The sequence below is a fragment of the Podarcis erhardii genome (assembly GCF_964252035.2).
Source record: "Podarcis erhardii genome assembly, chromosome: 3".
Taxonomy (NCBI): domain Eukaryota; kingdom Metazoa; phylum Chordata; class Lepidosauria; order Squamata; family Lacertidae; genus Podarcis; species Podarcis erhardii.
In genome coordinates, this window is record NC_138507.1 from 115,969,331 (window position 1) to 115,993,171 (window position 23,841).

General features: G+C 40.6%; 1 protein-coding gene across 3 annotated transcripts in view; it reads right to left on the reverse strand.

Moving 5' to 3' along the window:
- Positions 1-23,841, reverse strand: part of BCL11A (BCL11 transcription factor A) — a 248,694-nt gene that overhangs the window by 129,911 nt on the left and 94,942 nt on the right. For all 3 annotated transcript variants that reach the window (XM_081854648.1, XM_081854647.1, XM_081854646.1), the window contains one exon: positions 19,250-19,579. In XM_081854648.1, the coding sequence (XP_081710774.1) occupies positions 19,250-19,579 (330 nt within the window). The remainder of the gene's footprint in view (positions 1-19,249; positions 19,580-23,841) is intronic.

Here is a 23,841-nt window from a genome sequence, read left to right on the forward strand (position 1 = left end):
GGGTGTTTTCCCCATCAGCAACTGAGTCACACCTAACAAAGCCTTAGTATCTTCTGGAAGCAACACAGCTATATTTATTTTAGCAGGTGTTTGGTGGCCAAAAAATCAGTAGGAGATTATTTTGGCAATTGTTTCTTTACAGCCTATATTTTGCAAGGTAAGCTGCCAATTGATTCAGGAAAATTTTCAGTCATTTAAACACCTACCTTTTAATCGATTCATTAAGTTTAAATAAATGTGCATATTCCCAAAGACAATATTTGGCGGCTTCTTGTGATGTTGAAAGAACTGTAAGATGACTACAATTCAATACGCAAAAGCTATCATTCAATGTTAGGACACCTTTATGATTTTCTTTTTAATTACCTATTATAGTATGCCATCAAGATCAAACTAGCCTCAAAAAATGAGTAAGCTCTTCATTCTCAAAACCACTGGGTAAAATGTGTACCCCACCAATCAACTTAAGCTTTACAGAACAATACTATGGAGGGGAGGGGAGGGGAATCTGGGGTGGAGTTACCACCACTTCCAGAGCCTCAGGGCAGGAAGCGGAGGGTGCAGCTTTTCAGAGAGTGGAGGGTAACTCCTTTCCCTTTGGTTTGTTTCCTAACGCAACTGACTGCAATGGGACGGAATCAACTACCCAAACTCTAGAAGTGGTGTAGTTTCGGGATTTTAAAAAAATCAACAGGATCCTGTGGATTTACAGCTTCTCAGGCACCCAGCACCCCAAGATGCCTTGCTTTTAACCCCCACTGCTGGCAGGACAGAAGTGGAGTTTTTCACAGCACCGCTGAAGGAGACCTCCATAAGCAGATAGGTCATTCCACCGGTGGGCCTCTCTTTCTGCAAACAGAGCAGTACCTCCAACACATCCTATGGCCCCCTTGGCCAAGCTTCTGGGGAGCATAAGACTGTATCTTATACTGACCAATCCAATACAGTGATTCCAGTTTGAAGCCCTATGATATACCAATGGTTATATATTAAAAGGACAAAGATACCTGTATGTGTATAAATAAATATAATGGGAGGAAATTTTAGGAGGGTGCCGGGCACTGCAGGGGAAAAGGGGGGCACTCAAAAACTGCCCCTCTCCATTCGGACAGCACATTCCTTCCACCAGCAGTCATTCACCAGTGGGTACCACTGACACACTTACAAACACACACATATACTCTCTCTCCCTCTCTCTCTCTCTGTGTGTGTGTTATTGCAAGCCACCTGATCCTCCAGGATAAAGCATATGACAAACATATGCAAATCTTCACAACCCTCTCAACCCAACCCACCCCCAGTTTTACAACTAGTAGTAACTAGTTGTAAATCCCCTCCCTTTTCCCCACTTTTACACCTTTCCAGTTAAATGTGTTTGGTTTGCAAATATGCCCTCCTGATTAAAAAGATGTCTGAATATGTGCCATGAAGATAATAGGTGCTGTTGAGAGAAGGACCACACAGTGGCTTATACCGCTGCTTTGTCTTGAGATAACTGTGACATTAGGAAAACATCTTGAGTACTTGGGCTTTCTAAGAAAAGGGAAAGTCGTCTGCCTTCAAGGTGAACTGTCATTGTCAGCTTCTTGCAAAGCCATATAATTTCATGTTCTCCAACTCTTTCCAAGTACAGTATCCCAATAGCTAATCATTACTTACGGTCTCTGAGAATACCACAATCCTGGCCATCTTTACTTCCTAGACTGTCTTTCTCCTCGACACGTCCTTCGCTAACTCATCACATCTTAATGTTTATTAGAAAGACTAGGATTCAGAACTGCGTGAAAGGCGCCATCAACAGACATCTGTATCAGCTACAGGTTTCCAGTTTGGACCAATTCCTTTTGACACTAACATTACTTTACATGAGTCAGGCAGGAGGAGGGTGGATATGGAATGTGACAGAGTAAATCGAAATCGGATTAAAAACAAAAGTTTAGACACTAGCAGGGAGATGCCTGGCGATGGCTCTTGAAGGCAAAATTGCTCAAGCTGTCTTCACGTCACATCCCTTTTGAACACTTCACTTCCTAACTCTGAGCTGCTTCCAATATTGCACGTTACATGCATGATACACATGGCAGAAAGTCTTACGTGTGAAATAAACTTCTTTTAAAAATCTGTAACAAGAAAAAGTAAATACTAGTCACCTGTATAAATTATGCAAACATTGCATGATATATTCTGCAGTTATTGGTTTTTTTGCATAAATTATTTTCCTAGTTATGGTGAAGGGCTGGGGAACATACACACGGCAAAGAATGACTAGTCCTATTAATATGCCCTCCTGTGTCTATTTTTTTTAGCAAGGAACAACCAAACACTTTCAGCCAAAGCAGAGGTGGCACAATTGATCCACTTAGCAGCTGATTTAATGGTTTCTTTTAGAGTAAGCAACAACTGTCCAGGGTCTGATCTGGACTGGGACCCTTAGAGAGGCAAAAAGGGGGCTTTAGTCCTTTGTATTCCACTGTGGTCATATAGTCTAGGTTGGGGGCCCTGCTTCTGCTATTAGATTTGCGATCAATGTTCCCACTGAGGAATGGAAGCTTTCCTTCCAATGCAAATAGCAAGTGCAATTAGGTCAAGAGTTAAAGCCTTTCCATCTTCTCTGATAAGATCTAAACACACTTGATATTTAGTCTGCAATCAGTAAGCTCCACTGAATTTAATAAGACTTACTTCCGAGCAGGCATGGTTAGAACTGTGATGTTGCTCTTTCTAAAAATAATGATTCACACAATTACTAAGTGATCAAATCTTAGTTTGGCCCTTTCAAGCAAATGTTCGCATCTACAGAAACTTGCAAAGAAGGAAAAAGGCAGAAAGATGAATCTTGCACTAAATAACAAATGGGGTTTTTTTGGCCTACATTGGTTCCCTGGAGTGATTACCAGAAGAAAACAAACAGTTTTTGGAGGTGCATGTATGACATATTCAAGTGCACAAGTAAAACATGTTACAAGCCCCAGCCTCCCTCCCTTGCCAATTGTTGAGGAGTGGCCACCTGGAACACAACATATCAAAAGTTGCAGTACAAATTTAACAAATAAACAGTCCAAATAGAAAAAGGCCAAGGCACAATGATTAAACCTTGGACATCATGGGAAATGCAAAAGGCAGACAAACAACAGCATTTGCTGTGAGTGAGCAAATTATTTTTCATACAGAATTTTGAAAAAAAAAATCTATTGGTACAAATAAGCATGTGCCTGTACTAACTTGTTAAAGCCATCAACTTATATGTAGACTAGGTCTTGTTCCCCCCTTTTCCTTTTTTTTTTTTTTTTACCAGTCACACAAGCTCTAAGATCAGAAGAAACACCATCCCCTTTGAAGATCCTCAAAATGCAGCAATTTAAAAGGGACATCAGTTGTTTTCAAAGATCCATGAGTATCTTTATAAGAATTTAATTTTTCTTTATTGACCACCTCTTACCTCTCCCCAAGCTGCCTCACTTAACGGTACACAAAACCTATCAGTAAATAAAATGATGTACAGTTTATTACCAAATAGTAACATTTCTCAGTAAGTCTTTAGGAGGTACCATATGTTTATGATGCAAAACTGGAATACGTGTGCAGTCGACAAAGAGCTATTTTATGGAGCCTTCTTAGGACAAAACAAAATAAAACAAAGAACTGTAATAACAAGGGATAGGAATGGTTTAGGTCAAATCATCACAACCCTTAAGGTGGTTTTGCACTACCATTTTGGGGCTGATGGAATCCAAAACTATCTCAAGCGCACCAGATTGGAGAGGGTTATTTTAGGCCTTCAAAGTACTGAAAATATTTCAGATTCATCATCTATCTGATTTGAAACTCCCTCTCAGGACTCATTTAACCTGCTGCTATGTCTCATGCTACCTCCTTCAAATCCCTCTTCAAAACCTTCCTTTTCCATGACAAACCCTTCAGACTAACTTTTTAATCCTCAGCCTCAGCAGAAAGGAAGCCTGAATATATACGCAAATGAGCTTTTTCACGCATTTGTCCCTTGTTAATCTCTCCTCTTGGCTCCACAGCCTCTGCCTGCCAAAACTGAGACCTGGTTTGTACATTTCACCAGGCTACTGGTGGTAGTTTCTTGAGGTAGAGGAGAGGGAACAGGCACACTGTGTGGCCCAATCACACAGATAATCAGCTGTTTTGTTGTTGAGTTTATATACCGCCCTATACCCAGAGGTCTCAGGGCAGTTCACAGAAAAATTCAAAACATAAAACCACAAAATACATAATCAATTTTTTTTTTAAAAAAACCAACCCAATAACCCCCCCCCCAAACCCCACATTTTAAAAGGGCATAAGATGTCAATCAAATCAAATAAATCAAAGGTGCCAGGTGAACTTCCCTGGGGAGAGCATTCCACAAACAGGGAGCCACTGCGAAGAAGGCCTGTTCTCGTGTTGCCACCCTCCGGACCTCTCGAGGAGGAGGCACACGAGGAAGGTTTGTGACGTCTTCTTCCATTCTTTGATGGGGGGGGGAACTATACAAATCAGGCAGCCATGTGAAGAAACAGTGTCACACACGTGGTAGGCTGCACATAAAACGCAGAAAGGGAGAAGACCAACTCACGCTTCCACAACACAGAGATTCTTGCCAGTCACTGAAAATACAAATTTAAGACTTAAAATATCACCATCCTAACTAACAGTGTGGTAATTATAAATAATAATAATAATAATAATGTACAAAGATTTAACACTTTCCTGAGTAGCTCCAATGAGAAACAAATACGAATCCCTGTATGTCAGGGGTAGACTGTCTTGCATAGTCCAACTTATTTATTTATTGAAAGGGACCTCACGTTTCACCTGCCTTGCCACATTTCGTCAGCTGCTAAACTGTGATCTATAAAATGGTTCCGTATGTGAAATATAAAATACATGAAATATTGTCAAGCTGCCTATTTTATTTTGTAAATATTGTGCTTAGTACTGGAAAACAACTAAAGGCTATATATATATATATATATATATATATATATATATATATATATTCATTATCTGGGATTTCTAAAAACAAAAAAGTCCATTCTTAATATTGTTGTTGTTGTTTTAAAAAAAGCTTGATGATGCTTTTGTGAGAAATCCCCTGAAGACAGTGGGCAATTTCTCTTTAGTGTGACATAGTCAACACTCCTGTTAGAAAAGAAACTGTATTTTCTTCTATTTTACTTTTCATCCGATTTGGAGAAATGGAATAGAATTAACACTAATGCCTTGGAACCAAAGTAAAGTTTTTTAAAAAAATAGCAGTTCAAGTCTCACTAGTATTTGTTTGGAAAAGGAAAAGGAAAAGGGGGCGAACCCCTTCTTCAGCAGAAATATTGATACTGATTTCAGCTAAGCACCGTCTACTTCAGTTGCCCATAGTTCTTACCATTAGGAAAAAGGCTTTAGATTTTTCATTCTGAAAGAGAAACTATTGGCTTACTTTCGATACAAGGTGAAAGAAAAGAAACTCAATCTTTCAAGTTGTTGGTTTTTTTTAATCAAATTTGGTGTGGAATAGACCAAGTTCATCTGTGTGGGCTACAAGTAATCAGCCATTCATAAGCCCTGCACATTTTTGCTAGCCATACTTATTAACTGGCGGGAATTTTAATCTGTGATTAAAGCTATCATTGATTAATCACATCAATTCATCACTTAAAGCTTGCAATACTAATTACGTTTTACCTTGCTAATTAAACCCAACTGAAGCTACCAACCCAAAATTCAAGCTCTCGGGCAAACAAAGACCCCAGTACTTGCATTTCTTAAAACAGAACCTAGAATGCTATTTCGGACTTCTGTTATTGTTTAAAAATAATTGTTGGTGTTGGAGTGAAGGGCCAATTTAACTGAGCTTTTGAATCATGTTGTGTGTGCTTTTTTAAAAAAATATATATATTCTAGCTCTAAGATCAAATTGTCGGTTCTTTAATGCAGTGGCATTAAAGAACTGAGAGCATATAAACAAGAGCTCATTGTTTATAACTGACCAGCTCTCCCCGGATATCCCTTCGTCATCATGTTCAACGTTCAACTATTCCAGGGTGAATTCAAGGAGTGGTGCCGATTTGTAGCAAAATAACACACTGACAATGCCTATCTGCAAAACAAGCAGCACACTCTAAAGGAGCTTCTCCTCAATGGCAATCTCACAGAAAGATTAAGATCCGATTGCTTTCTTGATGCTAAGGCTGCTATTTTGTTATCTCAACTGAAAAACATGATATTCAATCTGCATAGTCAAGGGGTAAACAGATACAGATATGGTTATAGATGATAAAATATATAGATAACACCTGATCCAAACTTGGTTTACATATATTCATTCAATATAGAAAAGTGTATTTGTTTAAACAGCAATCTGTACAGGTAAAGCTCCCACTGTGATTGCATCAGACTATTTAGTCTGGTTCTCTAGGGAAGAGAACGGATACCTCCATGCACAGTCTGAAAACTTCAAATTCAACATCTTACTGACAACTCATTTCTTTCCACCATTAGAAAATGCATATAGTTGTTAAAGGGGAAGGCACTTTCTTCTTTGTGTCCTCTGTACATTTTACTAAACTTTGACAGCTGTTGCTTCTGCTAAATGAATGTATTATTTTAAAAGTGGGTGGGTGTCAGAAGAGCCCCTCCCCAAATATAGATTTTGATTTAGCTTTGTTGTAAACCTCAAGACAACAGAGAACCAACTCCGAATGTAAGAACCAGGTTGCTTCTTTTTTTGGCAGTGAGCAAAAGAGAATGCAGAACATAGCATATGTTAACTGTGTTTCCTTTGTTTCAATCAGATGAAGGGGCTGCTGTTGCCTTTAAGAATTAATGTGTGGCCATTCTTGAGCAAAACGAAAGATTTCAACAAGTAACAGGAAGATATTTCTCATCACGCCATCCTCACATTATCTCTGTCCATCTCTATATTCATTTGTTTAAAATGTAAAGGAAGGGGTGGGGAAGAGGAGAGAGAAAAGGTCTTATTCTTATATAAAATTGGATAAAAAATAAAAAGGGGGTGTTTTCATTTTATCTCAGATCACAGAAAACAACCCTGTGGAAAATCTGGCATATTGAACATTTTTTCCCCACTGCTGTCATTCTCTCTAGGCTACCTAAGTCTTCTACAATTCCCCAGACTGCCTCCATATTAAGCCTGCTGTGTACAGCTTTATTATAGTGTGGTGGTGAAGGGACATTAATATTCCTTGGGTTGCATCTGACAGATTATTTACATGCGCCCATCTGAGCTCATACCCGAAAGCCACTCTGAGGTGCTCCAATTGTAAAGGCAAATGAAGAACACATATTCCCCGCAGGGATCGGGACTAACCTTCCCGCACCACAAACAGACACACACACGCATACCTCAAACCTTGCCCTCACCAACCTGACTCAACACCACCTCGGAATGAGGAATGTGCTCAGGGGCTGGCAAGGGGTGGCTCACCCCACGGAGGGAAGCAAAACACACCTCCCTGAAATAAGTTTTTAAAATGCAGGAGGAGCAGAGGAAAAGGCTGCCTAGCAAACTCCACCACACCTCATCAGGAGCACGTTTGCATACTAAAATGGGCTGGGAAATAGCAGGAAGATGTTCCTAATTCAGACAACATCAAAACTAGGTTGGCATGGAGAAAAAGGAGCTCTTCTCTCTCTCCCTCCAAAGGTAGGAGCTTCAACACAAAGATGTGCCTTTGGTTCTGTTTAAAACTTGAGCAAAGACAGCCATTTTGCAACACTTTCGATCCCACTTTTAACCACACATCTGCACCTGTTGGTTCACAAAACCCAGCTTACCACTTGGCAGGATTTTATCAACGACCAAGCTAGCAAAGGTGAGACACCTCAGCCCAGGGTAGTTTGCTCATATAGATGAGCACCCCGACAATGCCCAGTGAGATGTTTGGTCCTGGAGAGAGGCACCCCTTCCCCAGGAAGCACAGGCACACACCATTGCAATGTTGCAGTATATCATTTGAAACACAGAGACAAAGATTTCAGGGACAGGGAAAATAAACAGAATGATGCTAAGACTCACTTTGGGATACATTCAAGATTAAATTGCTTTTCGAAAAACGAAGTCAGTATATTTTTATGAGCCCTTGTTGTTACTTTCTTCTACCTCATAATATCGATAGCAACTTTATCAACAAAAGGTTCGTTCCCTTTGGATTTTAATGCAATGGGAGATGAGATGCCTATTTTATTCTTAACCAAATGGTGAGGCCAGATTCAGTAAGGGTCACCAGACACAAAGGTATGATTCAGGAATACAGTGGTACCTCAGGTTACAGACGCTTCAGGTTACAGACTCCGCTAACCCAGAAATAGTACCTCAGGTTACTCAGGATAATAACAGAAATTGCGTGACAGCGGCGGCGCAATGGCAGCGGGAGGCCCCATTAGCTAAAGTGGTGTATCAGGTTAAGAACAGTTTCAGGTTAAGAACGGACCTCCGGAACGAATTAAGTTCTTAACCTGAGGTACCACTGTATGCCATCTGAAACACAAATGTGTTTTGAGAGGGGGAGTAGACAGCTCCTCCCTGAGGAAAGAAACTGCACCTAACTTCTTCCTGCCACTAGGCTTGATCATCTACTGGACAGATGCAACATTTGTCCTAGTTGCTTAACCCTAGAGAGGGAATAGACCAGTCTTCCTTCTAAAAGAGGAAGGCGGTAAATCTATGAGAGGGAAGACTGATGAGGGGAGGTAGAGGTAGAACTTTGAGTCCCAAGTGGAGAAGACATGAAAGGGAAGGTGATGCAAGCCTTAAAGGAAGGATGATATGGTACGGCTGCTCTTGGAGCAGAAAGAGGAGCAAAGATATCTTCTGACCAGGACATCTAAATAGGCAGCACTGGGCCTACATATCCCATCAGTTATGACAGGCACAGAAGCACACATTGGCAACTTTCCTGAAAGTATGTCCCCAAGAACATGGGTTTATATTTCTGTACATCCATGTTTTACTATCTGCTCACTGTGATGTGAACAATTCAGTTGGCTTCACAAGTGGCAAAAGAGCATATATTTCCTCATATGCACCATCCTTCAACACTTACAATTCTCATGTATGCAGAATGTAAAATTCTGAAGAGTACATAGGTAGCCTAGTCTCAATAGCATATAACCTGTGCAGAAATAGCAACTTAGCATATTTACTTTCATTTTGCAGCCACAAGGACCTATAGAGAGCTAAGACCTGGTCACTGGAAATTCTCTTCTGGCTCCTCCTTCCCCAGCTTCTGAGATTTCACACCTATCTTCAAATCTTCATGGGCTAGAAATTTGTTTTTCTTTTTGTGTGTATGATTTTGCTTAGAAAAATTAAAAGCAAGGTTCTCAGGATGCTGAATTCTCTGCCGAACACTTCTGCACTTCATTAGAACTGCAGCACACAAAACGCTCCTGCGTAGCTATTCCTATGTGTTTAATCTGTAAGCACAGTATACATATATGAAAACCTGTAGTTAGAGAGCCCATAGTCCTACGAAATAACAACTGTTCTAGGGTCCTGTCAAAAAAAAAAAATCTAAGCAGTAACATAAGACTGATGTAACAGACATGGATCAAGTTATTCACTGATTGAACTATAGAACTTAGAAGTTTATATGCTCATCTGAACAAGACTTTTTGGAAAAGAGGACAAGGAAAATCAATTTTAAATGAAAATTAATGAAGTACTATTGGCTGAGCTCATGTTCCCTGATATTATTTACAAAAGACATTCCTAATCTTATTTACTCCACAATCTGATATAGCAGTATGACCAAAGTGAACAAAACTGGACGAGCACACTGTACACAATACAAAATGTAGATTTTCCAGGCAATAAGGAGAAAATCTGAAAGACTCTTTACAGGGCCTCTTCACACATTACCAGCACAGTGTATATACAGGTACGCTCATGAGGGAGGTTGAATGAGCAAGGTGCCATCCTGTAGAGTATACAAACCAGGGGTTCTTCTTGTGTAATGCAGTCTTGAGCAGAGTACAGGCAGTGACAATTTTAGGCATGTCCAACTGAAGCATGACTGCCAACGCATATGTCATTTTGGACCGGAAAGAGGAGGAATGGGGGCGGAATGGGGGGGCGGAATGGGGTGGGCTTATGTGTTTTCCACCGAAGCACTTTGACCCAGAACGCAATCCCTGCAGAAACAGGGAGTTGCCTGTAATCATAGCGCCTGATCCAGCTGGGCTCTGCCAACAGGGGGAGTTTCACCACAACAAAGGCACCCCCCTGCATGACACCACATTGGAGCACATGCAATTGCCGGCAGTAGCTAGGGAAAAGCCCCAAAATGGGGAATACATACAGAGCATACGAGGAGTAGAGCTGGATCTGCTGGACTGAAAGCCAACACTTTCCTGATGAGGGACCCAATATGCACCCCTGTGCAGCACCAGCCCGGACGTGATGCAATGAAAATGGGGGGGGGGGGTCCCACCTTGGCAGGTGGGGCTGAGGATGCAGTAAAGAATCCCTTTCCCGTCACACCCCAGTTAAAATTGCTCTGTGAGATTCTATATTCAAACATGCACCCAATCAGTTAAACATGCATAAACAAAGCACTCATTCTCACAGCAATGCTACTTAAAAGATTGCCCCTCCCCCCAAAAAAAACCCTATTATTGTTACATAGGAAAATGTATTAATTCTACTATTCTAATATAGCAAAATGCCATATTGTTTTTGGTCACTCTAACTGCAGCTTGTGGAGGGGGGGGAGGAGAGAAGTTGGTTTTGCTGTACAATATTGTATCAAACTGAATGAGGTCTGAAAAGTGAATTTTGTCCGAAAGATTCTGCATATTCTAAGTGACAAACGCATGCATATTTCACATACACTGTCTGAAATTATTATGTCACTTTGGTTCTCGTTTTGCGTTTGAAAGGCTCACACAAAGAATGTGGGTTCTTGGCATTTCACAAAGCTGAAATAGTTTCAATCTGTTTCACAATATTAGAAGCCTGCATGAAAGAATTATTTCCTTCCTCTTCATTTTGATCTAAAATATTTTGTTTATTCATTGGTACTCTACTTGCCCCCCCCCCCACGACACACACAGACACACACACAAACCTCCCCTCCTCCAGTGTCCCTGCTGAGCCCCCATAAATCAATCTTTTTATTGTCTAAGCAAGTCCAGCCGCACAAGGCCTTGCATTTATTAAATTATTTTGGAGCTGATACAGATATAGATATATATAATCAGTGCTTTTTTCTGGGAGTACACAGGGGTACACATACCGCTAAACATTTTGTGAATCTAAGTTCGGCCTCATTGAGGGACAGTATTTCAATATGAGTAGGAAAATGAGAGTACCCCTAAACATTTTTTTTAGAAAAAAGCACTGTATATAATGACTGGAAACTGAAATGTGGATAAATGGATAAATAGACAGATCTATTTGATTTGCATCCAGGTTTATTTCGATTCATTGGCTGTGCGACAATTAAATGCCAGACACTCAAACGAGAAAGAAAGAATGACGGTATTCATAATCCCTTATGCCGAACGATACTCTTGTGAGAGAAGAAATTGTATTAATTCGAGGAACTTCAGCCCATGTGGAGGATGCTTTGAAATACTTATGCTCAATCAGAAGGAAACTTCTCTGCATGCTGTTATTGTTTATTCACACACAATAAATATAGATACACACTCACACATACATACATACACACTTTGGAAGTGGTGTAGAAAAAAAGAGATCCCATATATATGTTTGAAGTAACAGCTGATTTTTGCATCAATCATCTGGAATGGAGAGGGTGGAGAAAAACCAGTACGATTCCCCCCCCCCCACCTGCTGTTCCCATATACAAAGGATGAACACGAGACACGTGGAGCTTTCTCCCAAATTGCAACTTGAGAAACAAACGTGGAGAAGCACACACATGCCAATTATATCACACATGCATCTCGCTCCAAAACTGCTCCCCTCTTGTGCGTGCAAATCAGAAGAACTTTGGGGTCGTCTGCAACATAGCATGGTTTTTCTTTGCTTGACAGAAGTAAAATTTCACATCCAAACAGGCCTCTGGGTTTAATTAAGCTTCTCCAAAGTCTTCTGACAACGGTCCAGCCAGAGAAAGGCAGGCACTTCTGTAGCTCAGTCGTGCAATTGTTGTGACGGTTCTATTTACAATTTGTCTTGGAAAGACTCGCTCTGACATTGTGCTTTGACCAAAAAACAACAACAGCCAGCCTGCCAGTTCACAACCTTTCCTGTGTCTTATTTACAAATGCTGCTCACATGGTGTGATCCAGGAAGCATTCCTTTTGCCTTTGGGAAATCCCTCCAAATTTTTTCAGCTTAAAACAATCTTCTGTGTCCTTCTGAATTGAGCAAGATCAGCTAATGGCTGGGGCTTAGCACTGGGGCTGTTTCCCACCTGCCCATCCAAACTTCAACTTTTAATTTCTGGAATCTAAAATATCTCAATTCCTCAGAGTTGCTAAATTAAAAAAAAAATTCCATTTGCACACCACAACATTATAAACTCAAATGGGTTAGTTCTACACCTAGTCTGTTTATTGAAGATATTGGCCGGTAGGGGGGCTGCAAACAAACCCCCTACTTTCTAATTGCAGGAAGCGCATCACACTTAACTGGGTTAATTTCCCAATAGATTATGACATGAGAAATGTATGGCTGGGTTTGTATGGAAAGCAAGGTTACAAAAAAATATACGTCATGATTTAAAGGGGGTCTCCTCTCTTGTACGGCATATAGAAGATCCATGCATATTCGCAAATTAAATATATAGGTGCACATACACATATCATAATCCAGTTAGGTATAACTGAAGCACAGAATCCTATTTCCCCACCACTATATGCCACCCAAATTTATATAATGGACAGGCTCTTAAAAGCTAATAGAGAAAGATTACCGAGCTGTGCATTTATCTTCTTGCCCACATATGTCTACCACACCTTTCCCCACACATCATCAAAGTCTGGTCAGTGGCTGCGAAACATTGCTATAAGAGGTTTTAAAGGGCCAGATGCATGCACTTTTTGATACACAGATTCTATTAATTTTCTGGTTAAATTTTTTTTTCCTGCTGCTGCTGCTGCTGCAACAGATCAACATCAACTAAAAAATTCTGTGTCACTCCAGAGCCTGTGGACAAGTTAACCCATATGCTTAGATGTTAATGAACGCACATATTCAGGGAACGGGCAGGGAGGGGGAGGAAGCGAGAATTTATCGTTTGTACAATGTGGGCTGTTGAAATATCACATCAATGACAGTTCTAGCTTTCCTCTATCTAGAACGAGAGAGTTAAAAGATGCATCATCTCACTGCACAGCAGAGTGACTCAGTAGCTTGTTTCTTCTGTTTCAAAGCAGTGAACCCTAAGCATTATTTATCCTAAGAAAACAGCCTTTTATTGTAATACACAAACTTACTGACTAGAAAATGGCTCGATGAGTATCCGTATTTAATATGAAAAAGGGCAATAAACGCCTTACTGCAGGATTCTTAACTAGACCTGCTCTTGCGTTGTTACAAAGGAGGATTTTACTCCTGTTTTTTCCTAGACACTTATCATGAAAGATCATCTCTTCAACAGTTATCTAAAACACCGGATTCCCCACCCACTCCAGCACCTGCCCATCTATCCAAATGTCATGGTCAGCTAGTCTTTTCTTTTTCAGGACTGGCACAGCAAGAGACGGGGGAAAAGGAATGTGTGGGTGTGTGGCCACCTTTCTCTGGCATCCCATCAACCCGCTGAAATGTTCCCCACCCTTAGCTCAGCCTGAGAGAAAATGTTAATTTCACTTGGAATTCAAAGAATGGGAATGGAGAGGTTATCATCACTTGAGTTTATACCGAAACGTTAGCTCAGTGGTGTGTCAAAATTTGACTTGGAATCGCTTAAAATGCCTGGGCAGGGGAAAATGAAATGAGATTATAGAAGGGGGGGGAGGAATTATCATAATTATTGTTAGGAAGCAACATTTGATCCCCCACCCCCGGCTGCATCAACGATTTACGAAAACTGTTTTCCACTTGAGAAAGAGAAACCCAGAATTCTTTGGGTACTCTCACTTTCTAATAAACTCTGGAAGAAACAGTGAAAGACAATCACCTCATCACCTATAATACATACAGGTCCTATATGTTGGAAGAGAATCTTGCAACAGTACTCTTGCATATGCACAAAAGGCACAAAAGGGAGCCCTGCTGGATCAACCCAAAGGTCCATCAGGCCCAGCATACTGTGCCTCCTACAATGACCGAGTAGATGCCTCCAAGACGCCTATGGGCAGAGCCTGAAGGCAACACCCCTCCCTTGCTATGCCCCCCCAGCTCCTGTTATTAAGGGCCATATTTCCTCTGAATATGAGGTTCATTTAAGCATCAAAGCTAATAGCCCCTGGGAGACCTCTCCTCTTCCTCCTCTTCAATGGATTTGTCTAATCCCTTTTGAAAGCCATCTATCCCAGTGACTGCCATCACACCTTGTGGCAGAGAATTCTGTAAAATTAACTGTGCAATTTGTCTGCCTCAAATCTACTGCCAGTCAATTTTACTGGATGAACTGTAGTTCTAAGTACATCTAGTCCATACGTCTGCTGGAACAATGTTCCATTCTGCCTTTCCCACAACCATCAGCAAAGCAAAATCAACAGGCTATGACAAAACTCTAGGGCCAATTGTATTTAATCACTCAAGTCACCTTTCATGTTTTTCCTTTAAAAAAAAATAAAGATGGTATAAATATGAATCAATTTTGTGTGTGTGTCTTTAAAAAAAAATTATGTATTTTTATCTGCAGTTTCAATGAACGCTTATACACAGAGTAGCGATTCTAAGTGTTGTTGAGGATGAAGGGGACAGCAGTTATTCTAAATTTGCAAGCAAGAGGTATGATCTTATTTTTGGATCAGTCGCTCTACCTTGCATATATACTGTGTTTATGTTGAGATGTTAGAAATCAGCTCTCTGAGCAATTTGAGGAGAGAAGATGGATGAAAGCATCTCACCATAGTAACATGAAGAGCTCTGAATTTCTGAAAACACTGTACAAATGCCAAGTATCACTACAATTGTGCCCCCAAATCTTAAGCCCAGGATAGGAAAAATGCCAGACACAGAACTGGGAAACCGGAACTCAAATGCCTCCTCCTCTCTGAACTCATATTCTGACTTTGGGAACATCTCTTGCCTCTCCAGCCTCAGTTTGTTTCCTCGAAAATGGAAACCAATATTACCAGTTTCTGCAAGGACCAATAGAAAGAAGGCAAAAGCGTTTTTGCTTTGGTGAAAAGCAAATCGCCAGTGACTGATGACACAAATCAGAGTTCACCAGCCTTTGGTAGGATGTTGATCCTGGACCTATGAGCAACTTATTCAGTGGCTTGTTCACATCAGCAATGCAACCCACGTCAAAGTTCAGCAAAACAGTAGAAATGCATTAAACAAAAGCCATCTCTCTCCTCTTGCCTTTCTGTCACATCTTGAACCAAACAATATATCTAGAACACCTATATACTCTTTTGCTGGGTCTTCCCCTTCACACACACACTCACACGCACACCTTAATTCTTGCTTGACAGACACTGCTTTCTGTCTTTTATACAAAGCTGTTCAATATGTAAATACCACATTACATCACAGAAGGGCTGCTCCATATTTGGTGATTTAGCAAGCCTGCAGTACACAAAAGATCTGAAAATCCTTCCGGAAAGTGCCAGACTCACTAATCATACCTCATTCCCGTTCGGAACAAGGATGGCACGTGACGTAATGGTCAGAGCCTCACATGACGCTACAGCAGCTTAACCTACATACTATAAAGATAATCACACTGCAGTTTTGATTTTTTAAAAATAAAAAAGCCTGCCCAATCAGCATCCTTGCTGTTTAATTTCAATACACATAAAGGACTAGCCTTATTTATTCAAGTGGTGAGGATCACACAAAGCCTAAGATAATCAGAAGTTTGGATAAATGGGAGTGTTGCTTATGAAGAGCAATTCTGACATGGGGTTATGCAGGGGACACCCACAAAATAATGCATAATACAGAATCTGGAACACAGATAGTGATTGCTGGATAACTGAAGTTCACAATAGAAGCTGACTTACATTTTTAACATGCAAACGAATCAAGCCAAGCTTTTAGGAATTACAATTAGAAGTTTAAAAGGGCAAAAAATGTGTATACTAAAAATTAGAGATAAATGAAATTAAAATAGCTAAGCTGGTGGTATGCACAAAACAGTGGATGGGAGCCTTCATATCACACAGAACTCTTCTTCAGGCAAAGCAAAAGCAACAAAAAACCCAAAATTTGCAGCTATAGCTTATTTGCATTATGCCTTATTTTGGAAAACTTACACCTGAAGAAGAATCCTACAAGATCTGAAAACTTGCATCTGGCTGGCCTAGTAAAAAGTATTTATTTGCTTGCTCTGCCTCTTTGTTTGTTCAGAGGAAGTATAAGGTTTTAATAACATGACGGGACATGCAAGTTCTACTAAAGATGCATACAAAAAAATCTGAAGAAAATAATGTATGTGGTGATTTATCCATATAAGCCATTTAGTACAAAACTTCATTCAAATTCAGAATTCCAGCAAACTGCAAATGGACGAATTAAACATTGTGGCTTTTTGGATGCTTTGAAGTTGGCAATCACTTTCCATGTTCGTTGTGTTCTAACTCTGACGAAAAATAATGATTTCGGCAATAAAATCTAAGCACTGCTTCCCATGCATGCTCACTCAGACACACGCTATTCCACGAAAGAAAACAACCGACTCTGCAAAACCTGTGTGCACACAAATGACACTTAAGTTCCAATCTTAGTGGCCCCGGAACCTGAACTGTAATGTTTAGAAAGATAAAATTTCAAAAATGTGACAAATTTTGATTCCTCAACTATGTTCCAGAACTATTAAGTTTATTTTAATTACTGTATTTTAGGGGGGGGGAAGGACTGAGAATGTCCTTCTGTTCCTACATTTGAGATGGGGAAAACGCCAGACTACTTATGCTGCTGTAGCCCTACCAACTTTAGACAGGACTATGCCAATTTAACTGGACTTTGAACTGCACCCTTACTTAGCCAGAGAGAGAGAGAGAGATTGTGTATAAGGCCAGATGGGGCAGGAAGATGCAATACAGCATGTGATTTACACACAGTCCTTCTCCTAATACCACAATATCCCTTAGGCTATTAAAACAAGAGCACAAGTGATACTTTATGCTAACTCTCCCAGCCTTCCCTTTTACTTAACAGATCTATGTCATTTCTGATGCTGCATATTTTTAAAAGCAGCCTCCTCCTCCTCTTTAAAGGGATAGCCGCCTTTTGCCAACTGTATCCTAACAACGAATAGGGCCCTTATTAGCCAGGCGGAATTAACGGATCTCATATTAACTTCCAAACATATTTTCACTTAATTTTATTTTTATGAAACACACACATACATGCAAATGCTAAAGCACTTTGCCAGTAATTACAATTATAGATGATAGATAGATAGATAGATAGATAGATAGATAGATAGATAGATAGATAGATAGATATAGATAATTAGCTGCAGGGAACAACATCCATTACTTTTATTTTCTCTCTCTCCCCCCCCCCTCGCTCCGTTTAATTACGCATTGGGATTTGTGCCACTGCCCGGGGGGGAAAGCCAATCCACCTTGGACATTTGTATGGGTGGCATGTGGCGGTGTAAAGCCTCTGAAGAAAATCAAGATACATCTGTCAAAACCACATCAGAGACAAGAGACAGCGGGAGGGGGGGGGCATTTATCATTTGGCTGAAGAGGCAGGATTGCAAGGAAGCAGGCCTCCTCCCCTGTCAAACCAACCTTTTGAAATTTCCAACGTGCCCTTAAACTTTTCGAATACGCAAGCCTGCGCGCCTCAGCAACTGCCCTCTCTACTCTGGCCTGGGCAGTGGAAAATGGCATCTTAAAGTCAAGGTCAGCCGTGTCACTTCGCCAAGGGGCTGCCTTTAATTACAACCCACTCCGTGACAGCCAATATGGATCGGAGGCTGGGGGAGAAGTTAACCCTTCCTCCTCTACACGCACCCGTTGTAAGCCAGAGTTTGCACACACACAAAAAAAAACAAAACCCCATAATTAAAAGAAGAGAAAGGAAAGCAACCGGCTCCAGCAGACATGAGGAAAGCAGCTACAATTTTTAAAAAATGATAGAGCAGGCCTGTGGCATTCAAATGAGGTTTTTTTTTTGGCACCCTGGAACAAACTGCATGCAAAGACCGTTGTGATCAGGCTGAGGTTTTAGCTATCTAAACACTTGGGGGTGGGGTGGGGGTACCCCAGCTTCAACTGTGCCTTGACAGGCTGGCACTAACAAAGCACAGGCTTCAGAGATGGTTCCAACTAGAAAGCCAAGCAAGCTTTTCCCATCCCTCTCTGTATCGTTGCTTAGTGGTGTGGGGCTGGATTTGTGGAGATGGAAGTGAGGGGAAGGAAACCTCATGGGTCTCTGGATCCAAGAGAATGACAAGAATAACTGAACCAGGAGCAAGAGGCCAGGACTGACCCTATGGTCCAAATGTATAGCTTACAAAGGAATCGTTTTTGCACAGCTGTGTTGGGGTTATAGCAGGCATTTCACACAACAAGCAGATAAAATGCAGCAGATAGACCCACATCCCTTAAACAAGCAGGGGGCAGCTGCCAACCAGGTCTCCCTAGCACGTGTTTCCTGCTAGAAGCGTTTCCTGCTTCTGTCCCGCCACGTTTACTGCACAAAACATTTGTGTCAACACCAGTGTGACCACATTAAAACACGACTGTGAAGTATGACGCTGCAATGGCATGTTCCCACCTTGAAGTATGTAGGAAGGCATCAGTGGAAATGCAGACACAAAGACAGGCTATTGGGCAGAGGGGCAGGGAACCTAATCCTCATATACTCTCTGGATGACCACACCTGGAACAGCCAGCAGGAGTCAAAAGGACAGGTGTGGAAGTTGAAAAGAAAGCAGCTGGAAACTTAACTCAATGGTGCAGAACAGGAATTGTGATTTTAGGAACGTGTGTGTGTTGTGTGCATACTTGACATGATCATATTTATCTTGTGAACTGCCAGGTGAAATTTCAGAAAAAACAGGCCTCTTACTAAACTGCTAGATTTCTAATAGGAAACCACCCCGCAACAACATGCTGGTGCTTTCTCCCATGTTCCCATTCTCTTCCCCCCCCCCCCATCGCTTCGATTTACCTGCTATATGTTCCTGTTTAGGGCAAATTCCTCTAGATGACGTTGACAAACAATCGTCATCCTCGGGTGTGACCTGGACGCCAACCTCCACGGGATTGGATGCTTTTCGCAGCTCGCTCGGCGAGGGCGAAGGGGGCTTATCCACAGCCTTCTCTAGGCAAAGACTGCCATTGCATTGCTTCCGTTTGTGCTCAATAAAAATAAGGATGTCCCCCAAAGGAAAGTTCATCTGACACTGGCCACATGTAAGGAGGTCGTGGTCCCCTTCTGGAACTCCCAACGTACCATGATCTGGTTCGTCATCCGTGAGAATGGCTTCGATAGGTTCGGCTGTAGTCAAAGGAAGAGAAGAAGACAATGGTCAGGAACCTTGTAGGAACACAGACAGCTGCCTGAAACTGAGTCAAGAGAACTGGCCTGTCTAGCTCAATACTGTCCACACTGACTGGCAGAGGATACTTAGAAGTAGAAGAAGTAGAAGCTAGGCTTAGAGGCAGGGGGCAAGTGGCATGCACTGTCCTTGAACACAGCAGACCAAACATTACAAAAACCAGGAAAGCTGAAACGTTGTGCTATCTCACCTCCCAAAATCAGCAATAGTGCTATGGGTATTTTTAAATAAAAGATTATCCGTTGTGTTCTGAACAGCAGTCATTCAGGAATAAGAGGCACTACATTAATGTCATTAAGACCCTTCCATAAAATAAACTTCGGGGGATGACACACCACAGGGGCATGGCATGAAACGTAACCCCATTTTTAAAAAGTTTTCTTTTGCTTTTTAAAAAGACAAACAAGATAAAGTCAGTCCAACCCCAACCGCAAGACAGCAAAAGAGCTTCCTCTTTATAGCATGTTGTCATTCAACAGGAAAACGAATTTATCAGCAATGTGAAGCAGTCCCATCAGAAGCAAAAGAAGCTATAATGAATTATGAGCAATCCAGACTCCCTCTCCCTCTCGGTTTTTGTTACTCTCTCTCTTTTAGAGGGCCCTGAAAAAGCTGCTTTTTCCAGATTAACAATAAATGAATAATCTTAAAAATCACCGATTATATGGTTATTCCTGTTCTCCAAAAGTGAAGATAAGAAAGTTATCTCTTTATATTCCCATGCACATTTTTTTTTTATTTTACTGAAAATCTGCACGTGTGCTTACACTCTTATATCATATGTTAGGGATGGATTGTGTTTGCTTTACGGTGCAGGTATGCATAAACATGCATGTACATGAATATTATAAGAAGGTATCACCACAAGATGATGAAAAAGGCTTGCTTGAGCGCCTGACAGGTGGCACACAGCACCCAAAGAGCCCCACATTTTCCATAGGGACATTTCTGTGCCACATATATACAGGTACATGCAGAAATGCAGAGGATAGCCAAGAACAACTCTCTAAAATAATCCAACAAACAGAAAAATCAAAGGTAATCTGTAATGATTCTATAAATCAACCCATCGTATTATTATTGTCGTGTTTTCTAAAAGTGATTTTCAACCACACCACCCATATTTTTATATCCAAATATATATCTATGAACAATTGCTCCTTACAATTTTGAGAAATAAGGCACTCTTGTAGATGTAAGAAAATAAGCCAATTAGCCTGAGGTAGGATTTACACACACACACACACACACACACACACACACACCCACCCCACCCCACCCCCAAGAAAGGAATGCCCCAATCATTCAGAATGTCTTAACACTGCTGGCCTTGATAAGGTAAAAATCTGTATAAAGACAACTAAATTCCAGCTTTCATAACCAGAGTGGTTAAGTCCTTTCTTTAGATTTGAACAACCTTTCCTAATGTTGTCAAGAGTTGATTAATTTCCTGAACGAGCTCCAGAAAGCTCCATTAAGAGCTTGTTTCTGCACACGCTATTGCCAGTGGATAGTTTAACAAGGCAGATTCATATTAGTAAACTCTCAATCTCAACTCCATTTTTTTTTGTTACTTTCTGCTGGCAAAAAGAGTCTTTCAGAGAGAAATAGGGAAAAATCTAGTCCAGAGTGTATTTCTCTGGATCTACAAGCCAGGACTTACAACTACAAACATGAAATTGTGTCCTTACAAAATATCAAACGCAGCTAGTTAAGGAAAGTGTGGCAGGACGCAACACCTCAACAGTTAATCAGCCTGACCTTCTTTAGCATGCGGCCAATTTCACGTTTAATGAACTTAAAGCCACAGAGAATCAAAAAATAGATTTTTAATTTGACTGCACCATATTGGAACAGATTTTGATAAAGTGCATGAAAAAATTACAGCACACTCAGGTTAAATTTATTTCAGTCCTATCTAGGCAGAGTATTTGGAAGAAGGGGGAATCAAGAGTAATTCCCAACCATGCAGAATAGTGTAATATTTTAAGAGACTGCAGCTCTCGTATCTGGACTCCAAATACTGTAGTACCCTACAGATACAGTCTCTCTCTATATACATATTTTGCCTCAAGCTTTGCTCCTAATTTAAGATAAGGTCAATTACAGAAATATAGAGGTTAGGTTTTTACTTATACTGTAAATTCTCCTGTACAGAGGTTTCATATCAGATCCTTTGACCATAAATGACAGTGACATAAATAGTACACTGACATAATCATGTGTGTTAGTATTTAATAGTCCAAATGAGAGAAAATGGAGAATATGAGTGTTTCTACATCTGCAATTTTTATTTTATTTCAGGAGAAAGATTATCATGCTGTATTTTTACAAAGTGGCAAGCAACACAAGGCCATGTTCTCCCTTTTAAAGACACTTAAAACCTGAAATAATCACCATCACTACCAACCCAGTTGCAAACTTCAGAGCACAGTCTAAGCAGCAAAAATGTCAGAACAATTAAATATTTCTCAGCGACAGCAACTTCTCCCTAGCAATTAGAAAAAACTGTAATATTTTAGGCCTGAAGTGCTTGTGAAATTAGTAATATGGTTTAGCAAGGTGAGACAGAACCTTTTTTCCAGGCAGTTAAAAATCATGCTAAATAATGGGCATCAAGAGAGATTTCTTGTGAAGCCCATGAAACCGGTTGAATTCTCATCAAAACCAGTAAATGAAGAGGCAGCTGAAAAACGTTGTTGATTACACCTCTGCATTCAGCCAATTAATTTTATAGGAGGCAAAGTTCTTGAAAATAACAAGATATTCAAATGTACAGATATAAAACCCATACCCTGCACATATTTTTCGGTGCTCTTAACATAAATGATTGCTAATTAAGAAGAATGATAGCGTAGTGTTTGAAACAGGATTGGCACAGAGCTTGCTCCAAAAGCTTTCCTAAAGCAGAGAAAGCATGGTAATGCTGTTATTTGAAACCAGGTGCAAAACACAAGCACCTAATTCTTTATTATTATTTATTATTATTATTATTATTATTATTATTATTATTATTACTGCTAATCCTGGTTTGCATGCTAGTTGTTTTTTTCTACAGTGACCACCACTTCCACTATATTTTGTGTGTTTGATTTTTCTGCTCAAATCAATGGATCCTCAAGAAAAATAGGTATCTTAGCTGCTGTTTATAAGGAGTTTATTATTAATTATTATTATTATACCTCAGTATTTCACGGGGCCATGGATTTCCACTTCTTTCCAAAGAGCAGAAGGGAGGATAAAAAAGAGGAAAGAAAAACAAGAGGGCACGTTCCTGATTTATTTATTTTTTTTAAATGTGCCTTTCATTTTCAAAAAAAATGGATCTACAAGGAACAAGCAATGAAACCTCAACCAGAAACAACAGAGAGAAACTAAACACATAGCACCCTCCAAAAAGATTTTTTAAAACAAATATGTGTATAAAAATAAAAATAAAATTTGGTCACCCAGATTCAAGTTTGCTTCCAAGGGAATGCTAGGATTAGTTTAGTGGTTTGAAGAAGCACATGAAAGCGGAGCTGGAGAAGTGGAAGGAGGATGAATTAAAACACGCACGAAAAAAGAAAAGGAGTGACCGTGTAGTATTGAGGTGAACAGAGATCTGGAAGCGAACTTGAGAAAGAGCGGAAAACACAATGGGGAGGGGGGAGAAGTGCTAGGCAGGGAAGCCTCATCTGCAAACACGTGCAAGACAAGCCAAGGTATTTCCTGGCCTCCTTGACTGGGGCCAGCCGTTCTCTTTTGGATCTACTTTAAAAACAAAAACCCAGCTCTATTTATTTTCAAAAGCAGCGATCAGCTTTCAAATAGGGTCCGGGGAAAGGGAGGGGGCGGATAACAGATCCCCACCAAGCCACCCAAACAAAAGCAGATGCTCTTGCAAGTCAGGCCAAAGAATCAAAAAGTCGCCGGGAAGAAAACATCCTGGCATCTTTGGAGAGTTTGCCTTCTTTAACAATCTAAGGTGCATCTGTGGGAAAGATTTTAACATATGTCTTGGGGAGGGTTGTCTCTCACTGCTTGCTCTGTACTTAAGTGTTTTATATAGGACATGTTTAATAAGAGGGTATGACAGGGCAAATGCAAGTGTCAAAGGATCAACTATTTCCCTCTTTTTAATTTCGCCGTTTTTTGTTTTTTCTTAACGTGGGCAGGCGGCCGGAGGATTTCTCTGGAGTGGGAGTGGGTCTCACAGGAA